Raw genomic sequence first — 23,198 nt, 5'->3', positions numbered from 1 at the left:
TGTGCTTACTTTTTGATAGAGTAGCCTATTAAAGTGTGTGAGCTCATGGCCCAATCATGAGATTTTGGTTTGAAATAAAGATTTAAAGCGGAACTTTGTAACTTTGTGAAAGAAGAAGTAACACGTTCTTCATCTTGCATATGAAAAGTTGAACTCATCAGCAATAAAATGGCACAATTACTCAATTCATTACACTCAGGAGTTTATGCCAAAGCAGCCTCACTTGGTCTGGTATGATCACTATGGTGGTTAATGTTTGCAAACTTTAGATAGATGTTAAAGTATAATGGACATTACTGAGTTACTGAAACGTTGCATACTTTTGCATTAAGAACATCTGTGCAAAAAAAAAAAGGAAAATGAAAGTATGGTGGCTAAATCACAAGACGGTCTGCATGACTAGTTCTCCGATGGCAACCATAACAAAGAAGATGAAACAAATTTAACAAAATGATCACATTTTTATGAAGACGAATATTTAAAAAAATAATAATAATACATCCACAAAGCCTTTAGAAAGGTGCCAAATAAAAGTATGGCCTTTCCTGAAAAAAAATATTATGACTGTGAATTAATCATTTTAAACATTTTGGCGGGTTAAAAAAAAAATTGTTTATCTCTGTGGAAGTTCAATTTCCAATTCTAACAAGGCTTGTGAGCCAATAGTAAAACAACGTTGGTATCACGTGGTATCTCTGGGTCGTCAGTTAGTGTGGAAAAAAATCGGATAGATGGCTGATATTGACGGTAAACACCTGGCAACGACTTTTGTGTTGTGAAGTAAATTCAATGGAACGGGGGGAGGGAGAATGCAGCATTAGTGTCTGAATGTCATCAATAGCACCTTTAACTGTACTCCCAATTGTGCAGCGTATTCTGGTTTTCTTTCCACCCCTGGTTGAAACTGATCTGGCTCACAACAACGAGTGACACATTAGACCCAAGTTTAACAACAGGTACTGAGGGTACATCTACTTTATCAGTGATTGTAAACCACAGCTGTACGCATGTGACCGCAGGTAGCATCTAACACACACTGGAGTTACAGCAGCACACCGAATAAACAGAGATCACAAGTTGCCCATAACTTACTGCCAGCTGAGACGTCCCAAACCTCAGAACAAAAGTTAGTCTGTGAGGAGCTCATCATGTTAAACAAAAGCTTATGAAAATAAACATTGATATTTTCTTAGAGGTATGACATACAGTTTATAAATAGAGTAGCATTTGGGTTATTTTGATAAAGAATTACATGGATACATACATCTTATATATTTGCATAATGCTATTAAAATTGATTTTGAAATGGATTTCACACGGGCCCTCGAGGCCATCTCTGACAACTGCACCCACACACACACACACACACACACACACACACACAGACACACACCCATGCACGCACGCACACACACTATCAGAAGTATGGCTGTAACATTATAACTCCAAAAAACTACCGATACTTTACGGCACAGTGAAATCACCTGCTGGATGGAATGAAGGTTTGCACACTCTCGGTACTGCTGGCCTTACGTGGTGCGCAATGCACTGAAGCTACTTTTATAATCACAGTTTGCTCACTAGACAAACGTTTGAACTCTAAGCAAGTGGCATCACAATGGTTCAAGATTAAAATAGTCATTGCATCTTAAAAAAACATTTGAAATGGCTAAAGGAAAACAAACTTGGTGTAGATTTAAGGTTAATCTATTCTGACCCTTGATGCCAGGTGTCTTGCAGACTTTTGTCCCCCTCTGGCAGCTCAGCCATGCCAGACACCCGACCTCAAGGAGCACAAATGATGACCTCTATGGGGACAAGTGCAATGCAGAAAGCTCAACTGCTTGTTGTTCTAATTGTTTTATATATACACAACATTGCACTTTTGGATTTTGTGTGGATTTATCGCTTTGTAAGGTAAGGAACATATTCTGTCCTAAAGTTTTAAAGATGTTTGTTTACTCTGTATTACCATGATACAAAATAAATAAATGTTTTGATTGATCTGTAATTTTGCTTTTTCATTTTTTAAAAGGAATGTATTTGAGTGTTTACGCTGATTAATATGGGAAAAAATTGTGTTAACACTGATTAAATTGAAATTAGCAACGTTACTGATAAACTATTTTGGGTGTACTGTATCAGGAATGTCTTTGGGTTTTTAGTTAGTTGTTGTTTTCTTTGGTTGTCACAGTGACAAGTTGCTTGGCAGCTTTGGCAATGTCATATGCGCACTGGATGACCTGCTGAGTGACCAGCTGGATGTCCGACGGGCAGGGGTTGTGCTCTGCGGCCTTCTGGCACTCTCCGTGGAGCCGGCTGGCGCTGGAAGTGAGCAGATACAGAGACCCTCGCACGGTCTCCGAGGACGGCCTCTGTGAGGGGAAAGGAGGGATGATGGAGACTCGATGAGGGACTGACATGACAACCTCCATAAATAAAAGCCCATTGTGGTCGGTGGGTTCGTGTGTATGAGCAAACATAAAACAAAGTAATCCAATAAATGGTAAATATAAAACTAAGTAATGCAATGAACAGGGCCTACCCGATCTAAACAAGTAATTTAAGATTCCCTTTGGCTGTTTTCAAACAAACAACAAATCCCTTAATTGCTCGGGGGAGGGACACCGAGCGGTTGGAGGGAGTCATCTTACCCTGGGAAACAGGGCGGCCATCTCTTTCACAGCCATGCAGATCTTTTCTGAACAAGGCAGGAAGCTGCGGGAGACAGAGACAAAAGGCTGAATGGGTCATCAACCACTCCTGTGCCATATATAGAAACATCAATCACAAACCTCATCATGAGACTAAAACAGAGCAACCTGAGGTAATATTCCTTGTGCCAACAGTAATGTTATGAATACAGTACACCACATACTTCATTCAAGTATGAAATGTTAAATTCTGCTGCTCTACTTAATATCACACTGTTTTCAATCATAGACAAAGTACTTCATACTTGAAATGGTTTAATCCAGCACACCTGACAGAAAATACAAACTCTAGTATCTTCAAATATCACTGCTGTTTACACAACTTCAGTATTTCTAAGTGAACCATTATAATGTCTGACACACTGCCTGCCTATTGCATTTGATTCATAGACTGTATGAAATATGGACGTGTGAAGCTCAAAGCGGTTGGCTTCGACCGTTGCCAACTTGGCAGTGACGACACAGCCCAACTCCCGACTGATCAAAAAGTGAGCAAAGAGGTGGATCGTCGGAGGACCTGAGGCGGGCCCGGTTGACAGTAGAGGAGACAGCTAGGTGCGAGCGACATGAGGCGGCACACACCTGTCACTCAAGGCAACCAGGCCCGTAATTATGCCGAACTATAAGCCTTAATATAATTTAAACGGGTGATTTATATAAAAATTCACCCCTGTACAGTTGTCACGAACGGGGAAAATAGCTATAGAGACCAAAACCGTTTTTTTTTTTGCACCAAGCTGTAAACATATTTATTTCAGCTGTTAAGTTGGGTATTTTAACATGGGGGTCTATGGGGATTGACTCACTTTTGGAGCCAGCCTCAAGTGGCTATTTGAGGAACGGCAGTTTATGGCATTTCCGCCATGGCTTCATTTTTCAGCACGGGAGGTTGCCGCTTGATTTGATAATGTAACTAAACATGCATTTCAGTGGTGCAACTTTCCAGAAGAACCCTGAGATAACCAGCTTGGGTGAAATGTGTCACAAAAGCACAAAAGGTGAGCAAATACAACACTGGGTTAGTGGACAGCACAGTTTCAAAATAAAAGGCTGTCATCAACATCATGACTCATACTCAAACTGATACTCAGATACTGATACTCATACTGAAAGCAGTTTCGCATGGCCGAAGAGATCAATATTCTAACAGAAGAAGTCAATAATCAAGCTGTGAAAGCCTGCACTAGACCAGTGATACCTTGGAAAGAAGCACTGTCACTGTCAAACCGATTAGGTCGAGAATAGCGACCGACTGGGTCGAGTATAGCAGCGAACGTCCGACTGGGTTGAGTATAGCAGAGAGCGGCTGTATATTTTTCTTCGGAACACATTAATTACATAACTAATAATGTTTTGAGAAGAAATAAGTCAACATTTTACTGTGATGGTTGTTTTCTTATAGTAATATATTCTTGAGTCAACAGGTCAGTAGTCCTTGTATGTTTAATTGGTTGGTAGGATAAAAAAAAAACAGGAAATGAATGCATGGTGAATACAGGGAACCTGTTTGACTTAACTCTCTGTGGATTTGGCAGGTCACAGGGGAATGCATGGTCATGTGGTGTTTGTTTCCTGTCAGCTGCATTAAGACCTAAGACCTACCCCCAGCAGACACACCGTTTCCAAGGAGGGTGAATAGAAGAGATGTCACGCATCATCACCGCGTCATATCATTGGGGGTTAAAACACATGCGCAGTAAAATCCAGTCTGCACTTGCGGAAATTGAGCCAATAGCAACGCACGACCACAGCTCCAGCACAGCTCCAGCATAGCTAGCTTAAGACCGTGTCCCAGCCTCTTTCAATAAGCCTCGACCGTTTCTAGCACACAAGTTCAGAGGCAAGACTATGAGGCTCAAAATCAGTGGCTCTCACTGCTGGTCTTTGGGACAAATATTGAAAACCACTGACCTAGGAGCAGCTGAGACAGAGGATGAAACACCATTTACCCTCTTCAAAAGGACAGACAGAATGACAGAAATACAGTCGTGGTTAAAATATATGTCCTAAGCTGCACATCAAATAATGAGAAGATTTGACTTTTAGGAATTATCAACCAACTTTTAATATAGTTGATGTTTTAGAAATACTAGTTGACAGATTTGATACTTTTTAATTATAATATTATCATTAATCATAATCTACCTTTCGTGTTTGGTCTCCTGGGCAGCTCTCAAGAGCTCCTGTATGTTCTTAGTGATTTGTTCCGTCTTACAGATGACGTCCTCTGTGCATGGCAGGGTGGCATCTTCCTCAACCTCTTCCCCTGGCTCCCCTGATTCCCCAGAGGCTGGAAGAGGGCTGCTACAAATGAAAAGAAAAAAATAGCTTTATCACGGATTACTGCCATATGTATTGCAACTCATACAGACACAGGTTTATGTATGTTAAAAATATATAATATTGAGTTTTGGATTTGGATTTTTTTTCTGATTTGCTGTACACTGACTGTGAAGAAGTCAAATATAATTCCCTGTAGTAAAACAAATGCAGTCTGTCTTGTAATTTGGAATTATAAGAGCAGAGTTTAGGGCTGGGTATAAATTCAGTGCTGTTAGGTGCCATCTAAACCAAACCTTCATGAAAAACATACCCAAAATAACACTTAAGTTGTAACAGTAGTTGACATAAAACTAGCTATTAATGTACTATATTCAGTAGAGAACTGGATCCATTCATTTATACCTACTCAACAAATAGCAGATAGCAGTGACTATAATCAGCACCACATGTACGTAAATGGCAAAAGAACAACCAGAGGTAGATGATATTTGCAAGCCTACTGTCTCTGACTCATATGTTGATTTCTTTGCAACTGGTAGCTTACGTCAGACAGGTGCAAGTCCTAATATGTCAACTTAGTCCTGTACAGCCAGACTGTTCAAATCAAGGACTATTTCTAAACATCTGTCAAAGCTAATATTAGTCTAGCTTCTTCCTGTGACATTTAACTTTGAAAGCTTCTGCTACGGTGATGTCATCATCTCTAGCACCAGAAACAAGAAGAAAAACCTCTTACCATTTATTTAAGTAAATACTGCAACAAGCATCTCATAACTAATGAAATCATATAACTAAATTGTTTTTATTGTATTAATTTGAAGAACCAATTGGCTGGTTTTTACCAAATAAAAATGAGGATTTCTTTGTGTTGTATCAATGGTGAAAATGTAAAAATATTCACAAATCTTCACAGAGAAAACAGTGTTTCAAATCTAAACTTTGCTTTAAAATATACAGTCAGTTTCACAGTCGACGGTTAAAATGTTTTTTTGGGGGGAGTTTTTCTTCATCCGATGAGAGGGTCGTACTGTAAATGACCTAGGGTGTCGTATCCTGTACAGTTTGTATAGCCCCTGAGGTAAATTTGTGATTTTGGGCTGTACAAATAAAATGGACTTGACAATTTATTTTTGACCGCAGGGATCAGGGTCTAAATTAAGTAAGGGACATTTGACGGGGCATTTTTAGCACTTCCTGAAAGTACCGGAACTTTTGGGGTGCAGTTTGCAAGGATGACTGTCTCTGATTAGTGAAACACACACACACACAGCACCGCTGTTTCAACAGCTTTAACTTGTGAACAACTTCGTTCAGAAACAAGGAAGTGCTCTAGTATCGATATAGGACCATTTTAAGACGAGGGGAGAACATTTTTCTTTGTTTGATAACCTTGAAAGTAAAGTTAGGCTCTGCTGTCAGCCTACCGACTCATTAAAAAAAAGGCAGACAGAAAAAGAGAGAGAGAGATCGCAAGGGCGAACAGTAACATTTAGAAGAAGGAGACAGCGCGATGGTGCTGTGAATGGGAGGAATATCATTTATTTTCTGATTGTTTCACGCCGATTATGTAATAAAGCACAAATAAATAACCATCAAACACTCAACAGAAGATTTACTGTGGAGACAGATGCTCTTAGTTTTATTTTCCTCCGCTGCATTTCATTCATTAACGTGCATCAGTAAATATAAGCAGCAGTAAATATCGTTGCAGTGAGACAAAATCTAAGGTATATTTTTTTCCAACATGTTTTTTAGATGAAACAGGCGGACACATTGAACTGCAGGCTGCAGAATGTGTTCACCGCTGTGACCACCAGCAGCCCTCGTCACATGACATGTTGAGTTTTCATACGTCAGCGGACTAATTTGCCAAATCTTCGCTGTCTTTAGACTGTGGTGGAAACACAGACGACAGTGGGCATAAGGAACCTTTTAGTTCCTTGAAAAGTAGTTCGAGGGACTAAAAGTACTCTGAACCTTTGGTGTTAAGCCCAGCTTTGCATAGGGAGGGTAGAAAGTTAACACAAATGTTCTTACCCAGCCTCCTCCAGCTCAGAGTGATTGGGCGTAGAGTCGTAATCATTCTCAAGCATGATACTCTGTCCTTCCAGACTGCAGCCCTATAGAGACAGCAAATTACCATCAATCAAATACAGTATATACTGTATATGATTAGCACAAACATGTATACCAGAGCAACTGTAGGCACATACGAATCAGAATCATGCATTTCTGATAGTTCACACTATCAGACATTTGGTTTTTAAAGCAGATGAAGAGAAAAAAGACAGGAAATATACAACCAGGTCATTGTGATGTAACACAGCACGTACTGCAGTGGATGCAATTAGTAGCAAAGAAATCCTGATGTAAACTGTAGGTGCACTTATCAGTGGCTATGACTAATAAGCACATTGTGATTTGTGTCTTTCATGGATATTGGACTCTGCTGTCCGATCATTCAAACAGCTTTCTCTGGTACAACATTTCATCATCACTTCTGGTGTTTACTTGAGCCAAAGCTGCTGTGGTTAAAGTTCTCTGTGGAGAAAAAGCTGGAGTTGTTAAGATAACTGAACTGAAGCAGAGGCACTGTCGTGCATGCAGGCAGGCAGGCAATGCTGATAAAAAAGCAGTTTAAAGACAAAGGTCAGGAGAGAGAAGACTGTGGGGGTCAAGCAGGGGGACAGTTTTCACCATCCCATGGGGCTGCCTCTGAACTGAGGGGAACTTTAGTACTTAACCCTTCGAGATCGCTCATCCCACGACCAGGACAGGGAAGAGGGGAAGGTAGGGAGGGAGGAAGCAGCCGTCCCCAAAGGACCCCTCCCAATCTAGAAAGGGGTCAAACCAAGTTGAGCATACCCTATTGAGATGCAATGACTGAATGATTGAATGAATGAATGAAAAACCAACACCAGCCCCAAGCCAGGCATCATTATGTTTGTCTTGTGAGGACAATCCAGCAGGATCATCGGTGCTTCTGTTGCTTACATTGGTCGGGAAGGGTTGTAAAATGACTCCATCATCATGCCGAGCCGTTTCCGCTCGGTGGGGGTACTGCTTCGGAGAGGAGCCGGTCTCATACATGGATATGGCTCGACCTCCGCGTGGTGGGTGTCGACCAAAGGGCCCCTGGAGGTGTTGTTGTCCGCTGGGGGGTTGCCACCGCAGTGTTGTGTTTTCAGTCTGCAGGGAGTTGAGCTGAAGAGAACAAAACATCTTTCAAGTCTAGCAGGGGCACGATCTCCTTACAAAAGCTCAGCCAGACATCAATAATAGAGTAGAATACTGCCTCTGGGTGAAAAGCAATGTTGAGTTCACTGTCACCTCAGTTCTGTTTTTGGTTTCTCTACAATGTTTTTCTCACAACAAAAGCTTTTTTTTTCTTTGACAAATGACATGCTGACACTGTGTGTTGATAGAAACTCCTGAAGCACGACCCCTTGAGAAACTGCCGCATAAGTGGTTGCCCTTATTTACATGAACAGCATTTAGAAACTGACAAGAGCGGTGGGAAACATGACTTGTTCAGCTTTCTGCCTAACAATTAGAGTCCATCATATGTAATTATTATGTAAATAAACTAAAATATCTTGAGGTTCCACTATATCAGCAGTAAAGGTTTTGAGGGAAGATAAGGGACTGGAATGGAGGAAGGCCACTTTTGTCAGATAAAAGGAGTAAGTAAACCAGCAGGAGGAGGCAGCAGCACATTGTGTTAACGCTGTCTCTCAGCCAACTGAAGAGAGAAAGAGACTGGGCTCTGGAGAACTTTCATGCATATACTGTAAGAAAAACAAAATGAAATGCTGCCATCTCCTAAGATGGGTGCGTAGGTGACACCACTTCTTCTTGTCTTTTTTTATACACAATATATTTTCTAAGCATGCAAATTTGGTCCCTTAGATGATACACTAGGCAACATTATCAGGTGCTCAAGTGTTAGTAGGGACAACTGAGGACAGGCAAACGGAAATTAATTAATTGGATCATTTAGTCACTTGGACTAAGTGTAAATCCGATCCTTGGACAAATTGGATCCCTATCAGATCACGATTTCGAAATAATTTTTTTTAATGCGAGAATCAATATATTTGCTTCATTTGAGTTTATACGGAGGTAGAAGGAAGTTACCGCTTTTATCGTTGCAGTCAGAGTAACGTGACGTCATATCCGTTCTGTATCCGTCAACCAAAACAAAACGCAGCCGTCCGCAGTGAGCCAAAATGACAAAGCAGAAAACGGCGGAGGGTCCGCGTGGATACGACCTGCACTTTCACATGTTAAATCCAACGTGGTAAACACTACACACACAGTAAAGTATGGAAACACTTTGGGTTTCACACATTGTCAGGAAAAAAGGCTAAAGCTGCATGCTAACTCAGGAAATGTTATTATCGTATTGCGGTAATGTGCGGTCGAGCCAGCAGTCACTCGCATTTACGGTCAAATCAGCCGACGCTACAACTGTAGAGCATCCATATACTGACATTTATGTTAAATGCATCCTATGGAGCTGACCGTGGATATTTAAAGAGAACAGAGCTGACGGGAGAGGTAGCGACGGACTGTGTGAAGTTAACGGAAGCATACACGTGTGACTACATCTGGTTTTCAAAATAAGGTGTTAACAAAAGGAACTGTACAAACAAAATACATATATGGAAATAAAATTGATTGGATTATATTCACCAGTAGTTTAAAACATTACATGTCCCTTATAAATTAAAAAGAAAATACAAGTAATGACTGATATATTTGACTTCAGGACATCTCTGACTACATATATGCTGAAAATCTAATATTTATACTGTATCAATTTAGATATATAAGTATATAAGTCCCTAGATGTGTATCATTCAACTTTTTTCCATGGTTTAGTGTTAAAAAAGTTAATAAAAATCACAATACTTGTAGAATTGCAATATTTAAAAATCGCAATTCATATTGAATTGGCACCCACGTATGGTGATAGTATAGTATCGGGAGATATGTGTATTGTCCCAGCCCTAAATTGCATCCAAGAAGCACTTAAGACAGATTGAAATAAGATTGCCAAATGTGTAAATACATGTCTCCTCAAAACAGATGCATTTGGTAGAAATACATTTTACTAAAAGAAAGCAGTGAGAGTAGTGAAAACAGTCGACACCAGGGTCTGTGTATTTTGCTGAGTAACCGGGATGTTGTTTCTAGACACAGACGCTGCTGTTGAGTTTGCAAGTGTCACCATATTATTGAAGTGGTGGCAGAAATCTTAACAGAAGAGGATTTACTCAAAACCTCAGCAAGTAAAACCGAAACAAAACATGCATGTCTGGCCGGGGCTAAGTGAGACTTTCTGAACGTCTGAGAAATGAGGAAATGAATGACGCAATATAACTGGAAATATATATATGGAGATTGGTTGTGTGTTGCCTTCTGGAGGTGTCGGAGATCTAACTTAAGGATATTTTTTGTAATGGTGAATGCAGAGTTGGTGAGTTAATCACTTCAACATTTAGGCGATTTGTGGCTGGTGGCTGTATAGTTTTACGATGATGGGTTCCTAATGTCCTCTGTGGTTACCATTTGTTGATTAGTACTTGGTTCTTTTGACATGTGACTTGTGAATCCTCAATCTGTTTTAAAACCACAAAGAACTAGAACATCCGGTCTTGATTTTCTGTTTCACTGAGCAGCATAGCAGAGGAGGTCTGGCGACTGTTAATTATTACCACAGGAATTTTTACTCCATCCAGAAACATCGCAGCCATTTTCCCCTGTAGCAATAGTAGTGAAGAATTTCAAGTGAAATTCTAACACGTATTGCGTTATGACCTTTTATGGCATTTTCATCAACTTATGTGTCGAAATCTGGTCTTTCCTGCTACTACAAATTCATCTACTGTATAATTCTAAATAGGGAAGAGGCTATATCTGACACATTCAAACTGGCATGACCTGAAGATGAATTACTAATGTCCGTGGGTGAAATCAAATTACTAAATGCCTCTGGTTAACATGAGGAAGGATAAAGTCTTGCACACACAGACTAAAATGTTAACACTCACTGTGTTTTAGAGTCAAGAGGAAAGAAAGACTACCAACACTAGCAAGTATCAGAGAAGATGTAAATACCATAAATACAGTGCAAAGTGACCTCTAATTATGGATCTTGAAATATTAATGTGTATTACCATCTAATTAAACAAATGGAAATCAAACAATGAAGGTATACTGAGTTTGAACAGTCCTACAAAACAAAAAAGTGTAAACGATCTGCAGTACAATGCCCACTTTTCTTATCAATTACGTGTGAATCTACTAACCTTGCTCTGCATGCTACGCAGCTCGTCACTGAGGTGACAGTTGACTTTAAGAAGCTGTTGTATTTTGGCTTCTGATGCAGTGAGGGCACTCTTCACCTCCATGAATTCCTGTACAGTGATTGGTCCGTCAGAGAGGTCAGATGACTCTGAGCTCTGCGGCAGAACCATGTTACACAGCATAGCATTTGATCAGTTTAAAATGTAAAGCAAGGTGTTCTATCAAATACCGTAATAGAGCACAGTAGCAGGTTTCGACTATTACTAACCTTGGTCCTTCCATCATTGCAGCTGTCTCCACAGGTGGCCTCTTGCACCGGATCTTCATCTGATGCCACACTGTCATAATCGGGCTGGTCATTGTCCTGGCTGTCACTGTTATGGCGACTGTCTATTCCCTGAAGGATTAGCTCCACGCTCTCTGAAGGCAGACCACCAGATCAAAGCATTAGAGATCAAACAAGCCCCGCTGGCTACAGGGAGCTGTATAAATCAAATAGCTAAGGAGAACATTCTATTTTCATTTACTGAATACAAAACTCAGGACTAGCTCTTCTTTATTATACCCCTGACAATCAAAAAGACTGTGATGTGGTAGTACATATGGTCCCCATTCTAATTGTGACCTATATAGCGGTGCTCACATGGTCCACATTTATGTATATGCAACATTCAACACTGACTTCCTGCATCTTACTTGCAACAACCAATTTAGGCTTTCTTCACGGCTTATTATCATTTTTTTCTTATGTATATATTAGGGCTGTTAAAGTTAACGTGATAATAACACGTTTACACAAATTGGTTTTAACACCACTAATTTCTTTTACTTTTTAAGTTGAAGCTGGCTTAATTTTGAAACTAGCATCGTATGAAACTACAAGACCATAGGTACCATGTCATGGGGCAAGTCCTAGTCAACACACTGACAGCTGTTGTTGCCTGTTGGGCTTGAGTTTGCCATGTTATGATTTTAAGATTTTTTTATGCTAAATGCAGTACTTGTGAGGGTTTCTGGACAATATTTTTCATTGTTTTGTATTAATCGATTTCCGGTAATAAATATATACATACATTTGAATAAAGCAAGCATATTTGCCCACTTCAGTACCAAGTCAATGCCAAAGTTCTAAAAACGTGATGGTACTCTTTTTCTACAGTACCGAAGGTACCGAGATGTTGGGTTTGTTTACTTTTTGAGAGATACTTTATTAATTTGTTCGAGAAGAGGATTCACTTGTGTGGAAATAACTGAACTGAAAAGCTGATCAGAGATTCTTTATTAATTTGTTTGAGAAGAGGCTTCACTCGTGGTAAAAGAAGTTGAACTGAATTTCTATCTTTTGCTGTTTATTGCTAAATCTCTGAAAAGTGGTGCTTTTTTATTGTCATCAAAATATAACATTAGCATTTTAAATAAATATTGAATGGTCTAATGGTCTGTCACAATGTCAGTGAATTTAAACCGCTGCTTGCAATCTGAGGATATATATAGAGAGAGTGCGTGTGTGCGTGTACAGCCTCTGCTGTTTTCTTACAGTCATTTAGCTATAATAAAGTCTCATAATTTTCCCTTTTGTTTTTTTACCGTGGTATCGAATTGGGTATCAAGAATCGTGGAAATTCACTGGTATTGGTATTGACTACTAGATTTCTGGTATCGTGACATCCCTAGATAAGAGTATTGAATACTTGACAAATCTCCCTTTAAGGTACATTGTGAACAGATAAAAAATGTGCGATGAAGTTCCAATTAACTATGGACGAATGAATCAATTGACAGCCCTAGTATATATGCTAATGAACATATTTACTGCAATATAAACATTAATAAAATCCAACACAAAAGTACATTAGCAAGGAAATTCAAGGTCTGCTGAAAACAAAAACTGAAAGACATATTGTACCTTTGGGACTGTCGCAGGAATTACCCCACTGCCGTCGTTTAGCATCAGTTAGAATGTCAATAACCAGGGTGGCAAATTCATGAGCACTAAACCGTGCCAACTTTTGACGACCCTGAGAAAACAAATGTATCAAAACAGAAAAAGGAAAAAGATATGGCAGCACTGTTAAATCCAGTATTCACACATCAAAATTTAAGTTTAAACACGGGGCGACACCGGTACAACCACTTGCCTGGTTTCTGGTGGATGAGTACTCTGGATTGACGGGCAGAAAAGGCACAACTGTGGTGTCCGTTACGAGTGTGCTGTGGTTCTGAGTGGCCAACCACACTGAAAAATGCACAATATAAGATATAACATAAGATATAAATTAAAATGCAGGCATTAAAAAGCATTATATATTGTATATTTTTACCTGCATCGGTTTCTCTTCTGTCAACTTCATCGTAAACATCCATGGCAAGTTCTTCAAACTGATGGTTACTTAGCTGGAACAAAAGAAAATAGAAATTATATTATTATATTACATTATTATATCAATTTTAAATGAACTGATTAGCTTCTCTTTTGGACCTTGAATCGCATGTAAAAATGTCTCACCGACTGGAGCTTCTTCTTTGCAGCTTTTGCAAACTCTGACAAATCCAGGCTGCTTTGGGAACAAAAAAATCAAATTGATTATATTTCTGCTAACAAAATTCCACACAAAGAGACATACAATGGCAAAACATACTTACTTATTTCTTAGCCATCAAAAGAACGCAGCATAGGAAAAATAAGATTATTTTAAGTACAATATATAGCATTATAGCCAGCAGCCTGTCCGAGCTGATAGTATCACTTGGTATTGTTTTCTGTGTATTACATGATCTTGACTTTTATAACTTATGGGTACGAAACAAAACTATGACTTAAAACATAGCTATTACCTGTCTGCCATCTGTGGAATGATGAAGTGTTGCCCATTTCTGTGATCTACAACACAACAAGGACATGCTAGTGAGCAACTACCACAGAAAAAACAAAACAACATCAGCTCTCAAATGTCATGCAACAGCTATGCTACCTTACCTGGTCTTCTTCCACAAAGGTAAAATGTTAAGCGGTCAGTTAGTTCATACTGTATCTCCACTAGCCTCTCTGCCAGCTCCTGATGCCCGGCTTGTCTGCACAGATTAGGAATAATAAAAAGGTCATGTTTCACAAATATGGCACTGCGCTAAGGCTACAGAATGCCACAGGTAGGATTCCTTTAAATTAAGCAACGTCAAAACTTTGTGACTACAACAATGCATATTCAAAGTATAACTTCTGTATTTTTCAACCTGGATCCTATTTTCCCATGTTTTTGTGTCTAACTGACTAATGGGGACAATACTTTCTGAAATTGGTCCAGTATTGAGGGAAAACGCTGCAGCCGTCAGCTGCTAAACGGGCTGTAATGCGTCATTCAGTTGATCAGTTTACGTTCACTAAAAGTGCTTGTTTTTGCCACTGACAGACTCAGATTGTTATTATAGACCCTATAGAGAATTAAAATGTTTTTCTGTCCTTTCGCTTCCTGTTTGTTATTGCATCGTGTTGCCGGAAGACCACGGTGGAAACGTGAGTGAGAGTTGAGAGGAGTACCACGGGACACCGGTGTTGTCAGAGTTTGTTGTGTTGGAGTACAGAAAGCGTAGCTTAGTGTTAGCGAAAAGATTTTCAGTGTCGTAGCTGAATATTTAGATGATTTAGACAGATGGGGAGGCGACGCAACCTTTCACAATGAGGTTTCTTCGAGCGAGACACGCTGTAACAAACAGACGGATCAAGCGAAAGGTAAGAAAATGTTTAATTTCTCTGTTTTTCCTTTCCATAATGTTGTCAGACACTTATAATAACAATCTGAGTCTGTCAGTGACAAAATCAAGCACTTTTAGTGGACGTAAACTGACGGTGCCAGGTTGCCCCAAATGATTACATTACAGCTTGTTTAGCGGCTGGCGGTTGCAACGTTCTGCCTCAATGCTGGACCTATTTCAAAAATTGTTGTTGGTCCAGGTTGAAAAAAATACCGAAGTTATCCATTAATCAAGAGTACAAAGTTGGTTTGGTAACTCAGTTTCTAAGCAATGAATGTGAAATTGAAGTAGAATGCGTGTGGGTGTGAGCTTTCCATGGTGACCAGTCATGCTTAGACACCACCAAGCCTCAGAAACACCATGTAGTATTGACTTTGATTTAAGTAAGACAAGGCAACGATTCTAACTCACATCTCTGTGCAATGCAGATATCGTCTTGTTTGTTAAATATGTATACTAACAACTAACATGACAAATTACTGTCAGCTTACTTTTATCTTATTTTTTTTTTAATCCATTTTATATTACTTGATCTTTGTTCCAACTTTTGATGAACTAGTTGAGCTGAGTCAGCTCGCTCAATCTGCTACAGAGTTTTTCCTTCCTCCCCTGCCTCAGTTAGTCATACTCTTATTGAATTACTCAGACTCTGACAGAATGCCACTGGGTCTTTGTCTAATGTTCATTGTAGTGCAAGGCATGCTAAATATTTTAGCCATTTCAGCTGGAAACTGTTCCTCCCCCCCGTTTCTAACTACACTTTTTCTACCAGTTTCAACCCATTTTTGTTTACATTCTGTCACTTCCCTTTTAGTCATAATATGCATCGTTTCCCAATTATCACCTCATATATGAATAGTGCACATTTTATACTCACAGTTTTGTTGCTGTGTGCAATACAGTACAACTCTGTTCAATCTCTAAAGGATATTCCTGTCTCTAGTGAGCTGGGCTGTGTCTGTTAAGGCAATGCTTGCAACCACACTTAAGGTTAGTCATGCGAACAGCAACAGTAAAACACTGTTGGCAATTTGCAATGTTTTCTACAGAGATTATACCACAGAGCTCACCAGGGTGACTGAGCTGGCTTGTGTACAAACTATGACTTGCAAAACACTTCATTGCTTCAAAACAAGTTCCATATTGTGGCATTTCTAAAATTCTAAAAGTTTTTTTGTAACGTTACATATTGTTGGTACAGACTTCCCACTGCTCGTACCTAATAAACATCTCTTAATAAAACAAATGAAAAGATAAGCCAGTGTTGAATTAAAAACATGGGCGCGGTTTTACCTTGCATAATCGATGGGGGTCTTTCCGCTGGAGTCCAGAGCCCCGGGATCGGCTCCATAAACTGCCAACAGTTCTGCTTGTAACATTTGTCCCGCCTTTGCTGCTATGTGTAGTGGAGTGTTTCCTTTCTCCTGTTGTACCAAAAAAACAACACAATGATGATGCATTAGTATTGTGTCAAATGTAACCTCACAAAATGTGTTGTTTTTTTTGCTGATTCCACTACACTTACTGGATGGAAGAAGTTGGCCTGTGCGCCCAAAGATAAGAGTCTTAGGCATGTCTCCAGGTTTCCAGTCCGAACACTGGAGTGGAGTTGCTGAAAAGGAGATCGACAAGTAGTTTAATTGTGAATTTGATTGTTAAAGTGCATACACAGTGCAGAGTGCTGGCTTCACTAGATAACACCTGCACAGAACTCAGTGACATGATGGACCTGCTGGAAATACCATTTTGATAAAAGGTTAGATAATTGCAAGTAAGGGATACACCAGGGGCGTCATTTTCAAAAGGTGCACAGACACGACAACAAGGCAAAAGTGAGCATGCTCACATACCCCCGATCACCGCTTGACCCCTTCTAAAGTAGGGCCAGAGGCTTTGCCCTTCAGGAACTAATGGAATTAGCCTATTGAGCACAATGTAGCCTATTATTAGCTCACCTTCCTCAAGTCCAGGGTGCCCAAAATGTTGAAATTTTTGGGCACCCTGGACTTCTAACCCCCAAAAGGCTCAACTAGACCACACTGTCAATTATCATAGCAAATTTGAAGTTCCTAAGTTTAATAGTTTCCGAGTTCTGCTCCGGAAACAAAAGTGTGACACGCGAACGGATGGAAGGACGGACAAGCGGAGCGCTATATACCCCCGACTACGTTGTCGCGGGGGTATAATAAATGTTTATGGGTGCATTAAAGACAAACAAATATTTGTATGTCTTCTCTGTGCATACACCTACATGCACTTTTCTCTTTCTAAATCACAAAGACTCTGCGGTTAGTCAACTATAAATGGTTATTGAAATGCCTACTATTAATATGCATATAATACAGCTTGTCCGTAAAATTATTTGCAAGGAATAATAGAATTTAGAGCACAAATCCAAGAAGAGACTGAAATAGAGGCGGCTCTTGCAAGACTTGAGATCGGACGGCTATACTATATGATATTCACAGTCCTAGCATGACCGGTACGAGGAAATGTGAGTGTTAGTATCACAGCAGCGCTGAATGCTAAATATAAATCTATAAATAGGCCAAACCGTTTCTGATATTTGAAAGGAAGTGGTCACATATCACACATATGCTTTGCAATGGTGACGCAAAGGGAGTGCAACTTCTGGTGTTCAGAAGACAAACACTTTTGCTTTATTTCACCACACCACTATTCGTTTACACTTCCAACATGTTTATTCGCACGGGACAATGTTGGGTTATTCTTACATCTAAAAAATGTCAGCACATGAAGAATGTGGAGAAGCTAACACTAAAACCAAAAATAAAGCTATTTCTCACCTTGCTGAGGTCTTTTGCGGTAACACTGTCATCCTCCCGACAAGGCATCCGATGGACGTACACCAACATCTGATATTTGGCTTTGATGAACTCTGTCTTGTTGGGACTGGAAACAACAAAAACCAGTGAACACTGAAAATCTGGATCACCATTACCGTTTTCAAGTTACCACCACCTCACATGATCAACAATGTTTAAGACAAACAACCATCAAAACATGTCTCAGCTGGGGATGTCTTGATGTCTAATATTGAAATCGGACACAATATCTAAATTCAATGCAGAGTATTTGATTGGTGGCAAAGCAATTCCTCCATTAAGTAATCCACAATACAACTTCATCGGATTCTGGATATCTTGCTGTCCCTTAAATCGAAAAATCGAGAAGTCTACCCCTCTTGCAATTATTAGGGTTGCAAATTGTTGAAGACATTCAAATCCAAACTCTAAGTATATCTGTCCTTCCTCACTGTCACATGACCAACTTTGTCTCTGTTGATCTCTGTATAGACAGAGGACAGTGCAGTATACTAAATTGGTGGGGGGAAGCCAACAACAAAGCCTGACTTTGTTTTTAACAAAAATAAACAATGAGAAAATTCCACCCCATTTCCCAGTATCAATACTAGAATACTTCCTTGTTTTGTGAATGAAGGAAGTTGAAGCAGCTGCGGGGTCTGTTTTTAACCGCTCAGCGACTTACACAACTCTAGTCTGCCCCGATAGTTCCTGTACCATCAGAAAGTACAACCTCCCGAGAAGGGACCTGTTTTTTAACTATCCTACAAGGACTAAATTTTAGTCCTGGATCCTACGGTCGAAACACAGGTTTAGTTCCTGAGTCTCCTGGGAAAGTTCCTGCAGAGGAAACACCCAATAAGACAGCATTCATCTTGAAACCTTTATTTGGGATTGAGGATAGCTGCCTCCTGTTTCGTGCAATGCGTACTCTGTCTGTTTTTTCTCTGTTGTCTGGTGATTGAATGCGTTTGCTTTGTGTGTGAAAGGGTCGGTCTCAGCGTGGCCGTGTTTATATGTGGCCGACTGTTTATCTTTACTGCACCAGCCAGACACCAGACCGACCCAGTGTTTATACCTGGCAGGGGATGTGGGTGACTACATCACATCTCTCATTTTGTTTTTTGTTACGGGTTACAATACATACTGCTTGTGTAAAAAACAACATTCATGATAAAGGAAAAGCTGCATAAACCTTTTAAAAATCACTTTCTTGAATAATCATTCAGTTAATCAACAGAATTGTCATATCAATCCCCTATAGCGAACATGAGTAGGACATTGCCACGTGCATTTAACTGAGCGTTCATTTCGTTGTGTATTTTCTAGGGCTGTTAATATTAACGCGATAATAACGCATTAACGCAAATTAATTTTAACACCACTAATTTCTTTGATGCAACTTGTGATTTTTAGGTTGTAGCGGGCTCAGTTTTAAAACCAGAGTGAATATGAAACTAAAAAACCTAAGGAGTCCATTGGTACCAACCATGTCATACTATCTTGTCGTGAAGGAGGTTAAATAATGCTCCAAACTTGCGCTAAATTTTGGCGAGGAAAAACGCTCAATGCCATTTTCAAAGGGGTCCCCTGACCTTTGACCTCAAATATGTTAATGAAAATGGGTTCTATGGGTACCCACGAGTCTCCCCTTTACAGATATACCCACTTTATGATAATCACATGCAGTTGATGACACACTGACAGATGTTGTTGCCTGTGGGCTTTAGTATATTTGTCATTGTTTTGTGTTATTAATTGATTTCCAATAATAAATATATATATACACATTTGCATAAAGCAAGCATGTTTGCCCACTCCCATGTTGATAAGAGTATTAAATATTTGACAAATCTCTCTTTAAGGAACATTTTGAACAGATGCGATTAATTGTGATTAACTATGGACAATCATGCAATTAAATATTCTAATCGATTGACAGCCCTAGTATTTTTCCCATCTGCATGTCTGTCCACTGAGAGTCATTTCATTTCTTGAAGTTACTTGAGACTGACTGGCCGTGAGGTCATGTTAATGGCACAGAGGGCCAATTATACATGTTCACTGACCTTAACTATATAAATCAATGTTGCCAATAGAGCTTTATATCAAAGTGCAAACAAGCAGCACTGAAAAATCCTTAAAAGCACTCACTGAACTCTGTCCTGGGGGTTGGTTTTGCGCTTCCCACTCACAGAAGAGGAAGGGTCCAGGAGGCTATGCTCCCATATGGAATTAGCTCCATTCCCATACAGTGTCTGGACCATCTAAAACATGAAACCACATAACAGTTCAGCTGAATCCATTTACATTATACATAAAGGTTGTCATCTATTCACCTGGATGTGTGTCTACTTGTGCAATTATATTATTATTTAATTCAAATCAAAACACTGTACATATTGCCAAAGCATATTCAAATGATGAAAAGTTAACATTAATTACATTTCATTAACATCAACAAAATAAACTACAATTCATAACATCCCACAAGTCAAAAGTTTGTTGGACAATATCAACAGGAAACAAAGCAAACTAACAAACAATCAAACAGCAACAAGGTGCAGGCGACTGTCACTGTCACTCATTGTCCCTCAGTTTATGGCAGGCAGCAACATATAGACTGCTGCCAGCTCACAACTCTTTTAGCGTCCTCCCCCTGTAGGACTGGCAATTTGTCTTCATCTGAGAGCTGTAGAAAATGTTTATTTCTTAAATGCATTTAAAAAATATATATATATATATATTTCCCTGATGTTTTTGTATTTCTCACATTTGGTGAGAAAGTGTAGCTCTGTTTCAGGCTCACTCAGGGTGCAGTGAGAGCCTTTGCTCTACAGGAAGCCAGGTTTTCCTGTGTTGCCCCTTCTCAATGGCAAGACTGTCAAGGTTCTTCTCAATTGTAGATCAGTAACCATGCTCAAATAGTCTGCTATGCTGTGCTGTTGATTTCAAGCCAGAAAGCACTGCATTTTGCTCTGTGCCTTTGTTTGTGTTTCCCCAATAGGTGATGTAGTTTTAATTGTGTTGTTTTTTGGTTGAGTCTAATTAAGGGGTAAAGAGGTTCCCATGTTTTGCTCTTCTCTTAGCACTGCAGGGCTTGATAATGATATGAGATTACTTATTAAGATAGATAAGATCAGATAAGATAAGATGAACCTTTATTAATCCCCGGAGGGAAATTCAGGTGTCAAAGCAGCAACATCAGTAAACAGAGTGAAACACAGGAGAGGTAAAGGTATTCAAAAATGATAAAAACAATAATAGAGATATAAAAGATACAGAGTGAATGGGTGAACATAGTGTGTGCAGTCCGTCAATAAATAAATGTAGTATGTACAATAAATAAATGTAATATGTACATATGTGCAGTCTATAAAGTGGTATATAGGATGTATAGTGTAAAGTAAGTGTAAAGTGTGCCAGTGGTTAGAGTCCAAGATGATTGCAGATAGTGCATGTTTAAAGTTCTTAAAGTCCTCATAGCTACCTATCACATTTTGATAAATAAAGATTCTCCCCCATATGCATCTGGATGTGTTGGTGTATGTGGGGTGGTGGTGGTGGTGTCCCTGTCTGCTCACCTGTAACTGGGAGGGTGGCCATGGAGAGTGAGTCAGATGTCGGACTTGAGAGCTGTGTCGCCCCAGACCTCGATGGATGCTGCAGCACTCATCGCAGATCAACACACCCCTGTTAACAGAGGCCCAGCGTGGCTCTGGGATAACACATATACAACTGAAGGTTAATAACATTGATTTACACACAACCTTTAACTGAAGCATTCATGGTGATGATGAATCCACTGGAGTCAGAAGAGGATATGCTCTGCTGCTCTGACAGCAACAGATAACACCTCAGTTGCTTCCTAATGTCTTCAACACATCCAAAACCCACAATCACAACCAGACGTGGGTCTGTTAGTCAGGCTGAGCGAGCTAGCTGAATAATAAGCTAATATCTTAGTTAAGCTGGCTTTAAAGCTTCATTCAAGGCAATTCAAGCAAAGAGTTTGAGAAGCAGACAAGTTAATGTGATTACAGACAGACAAACACACGACATATTTTCACGTTTAAGAGCCTTTACAGCCTTTACACACACACACACCCATCGTTAGCTGATTGCTAATCAGTGACTGGTAACGTCAACTAGAGGTTAGCTCGCTAGCTGGACGGTCAGTTATAGTAATGAGGGCTAGCTGGTTAGCTCGGGCAGCTAACCAGCTAGCTTCTTGTTTGGCATCCTACCCGGAGCACTGCAATCAGCGCAGACCTCTCTGCTTCGGACTCGCTTTGACATCCCCTTGATAGAAATCCTCGGAGACCAGGAAAGACAGATATATGTGGAAGATACACGTTACAACACAGACAGATGAAGATAAGACGGGTTGCCCGCCCTACAGCAGATTGTATTCACCGATTCAAGGCAAAGCCACTGAGCTCCCCCTCCCCTACTGGTGAACAAAGCAGTGTCCCATCCCAACACTCACACACTGCCTCCTCCTCCTCACAGCCTCCTCGTCTGCTTCCTTCCTTGTCTCCTTTGATGCCTATCCTCCTCACAGCTAATAAGGTCATATGAGCTAGGTGCATTATGGAGACTAAGTTATTGTATATACAGTCTATGTTGGTCGAGTTAAAAAGAGGAAAATATGGGAATAGATAATATAATTCACAGAGTTCACTTTCACAAGCATTTCCCCTCACACTCCCTGTACAAAGTATTTCCTTTTATAATTGTAATATAACTTATTATTTTAATGGAGCTTCCCAGCAAAGACATTTCACAGGATTGTACCTGTATAACCGGCGTGACAATAAACATCTTGTATCTTGAATCTTGAATCTTGAACACACTTTAATACTATATCAAAAAGTAAGCACAAATACAAGCCAAGTATACCTTTCCAGTAGGCCTATAAGGCTTGTCAGTATAAACCAAGTAGTCTTACACTTTTCTGATTACTTTTCAGTATCAGCCAAGTATATTTAGACTTTTCTGTATACTTGTCAGTATGAGCCAAGTATACTTAGACTTTTCTGTATACTTGTCAGTATGAGCCAAGTATACTTAAAATGTTCTGTATACTTGTCAGTATGAGGCGAGTATATTTAAACTTTTCTGTTTACTTGTCAGTATAAGCCGAGTATGCTTAGATTTTTCTGATTACTTGTCAGTATAAGCCAAGTATACTTAGACTTTTCTGTATACTTGTCAGTATGAGCCAACTACACTTAGCCTTTTCTGTATACTTGTCAGTATAAGCCTAGTATTCTTAGATTTTTCTGATTACTTGTCAGTATGAGCCAAGTAT

General features: G+C 39.7%; 1 protein-coding gene across 10 annotated transcripts; it reads right to left on the bottom strand.

The window, feature by feature from the left end:
- Positions 1 to 949: 949 nt before the first annotated feature.
- git2b (G protein-coupled receptor kinase interacting ArfGAP 2b) lies at positions 950 to 22,446 on the bottom strand. 10 transcript variants are annotated; one of them, XM_037753058.1, is made up of 22 exons: positions 22,374 to 22,446; positions 22,132 to 22,199; positions 21,469 to 21,602; positions 20,039 to 20,151; positions 17,867 to 17,972; positions 16,585 to 16,671; positions 16,353 to 16,483; positions 14,287 to 14,381; positions 14,145 to 14,190; positions 13,953 to 13,958; positions 13,816 to 13,867; positions 13,631 to 13,703; positions 13,448 to 13,545; positions 13,216 to 13,327; positions 11,578 to 11,729; positions 11,312 to 11,464; positions 7,992 to 8,201; positions 7,742 to 7,831; positions 7,035 to 7,117; positions 4,860 to 5,018; positions 2,655 to 2,718; positions 950 to 2,375 (listed from the first exon to the last, which is right to left on the bottom strand). In XM_037753058.1, exons 2-22 carry the CDS (start codon positions 22,181 to 22,183, stop codon positions 2,166 to 2,168), a joined length of 2,226 nt encoding a protein of 741 aa, XP_037608986.1. In that variant the 5' UTR covers positions 22,184 to 22,199; positions 22,374 to 22,446; the 3' UTR covers positions 950 to 2,165. The 10 variants fall into 10 exon arrangements, with proteins under 10 accessions (XP_037608986.1, XP_037608988.1, XP_037608985.1 ...); XM_037753060.1 differs by lacking the exon at positions 22,374 to 22,446 and having other exon boundaries at positions 4,860 to 5,015; positions 22,132 to 22,358; XM_037753057.1 differs by lacking the exon at positions 22,374 to 22,446 and having other exon boundaries at positions 22,132 to 22,357.
- Positions 22,447 to 23,198: the final 752 nt, after the last annotated feature.

The sequence above is a fragment of the Sebastes umbrosus genome, chromosome 19 (genome assembly GCF_015220745.1).
Source record: "Sebastes umbrosus isolate fSebUmb1 chromosome 19, fSebUmb1.pri, whole genome shotgun sequence".
In the NCBI taxonomy this organism is placed as follows: domain Eukaryota; kingdom Metazoa; phylum Chordata; class Actinopteri; order Perciformes; family Sebastidae; genus Sebastes; species Sebastes umbrosus.
The sequence above is the reverse complement of the archived record's forward strand: the minus strand, read 5'-3'. Positions and strand labels throughout refer to the sequence as shown.

What these genes read in the sequence shown, in the direction of transcription:
- git2b (XM_037753058.1), bottom strand. Translation starts at nt 22,183, where the DNA reads ATGTCAAAGCGAGTCCGAAGCAGAGAGGTCTGCGCTGATTGCAGTGCT. An exon ending in CCTTTGTGGAAGAAGACCAG is followed by an intron (nt 14,191 to 14,286) that starts GTAAGGTAGCAT and finishes GTTGTGTTGTAG; the next exon opens with ATCACAGAAATGGGCAACAC. An exon ending in GCAATGATGGAAGGACCAAG is followed by an intron (nt 11,465 to 11,577) that starts GTTAGTAATAGT and finishes GTTCTGCCGCAG; the next exon opens with AGCTCAGAGTCATCTGACCT.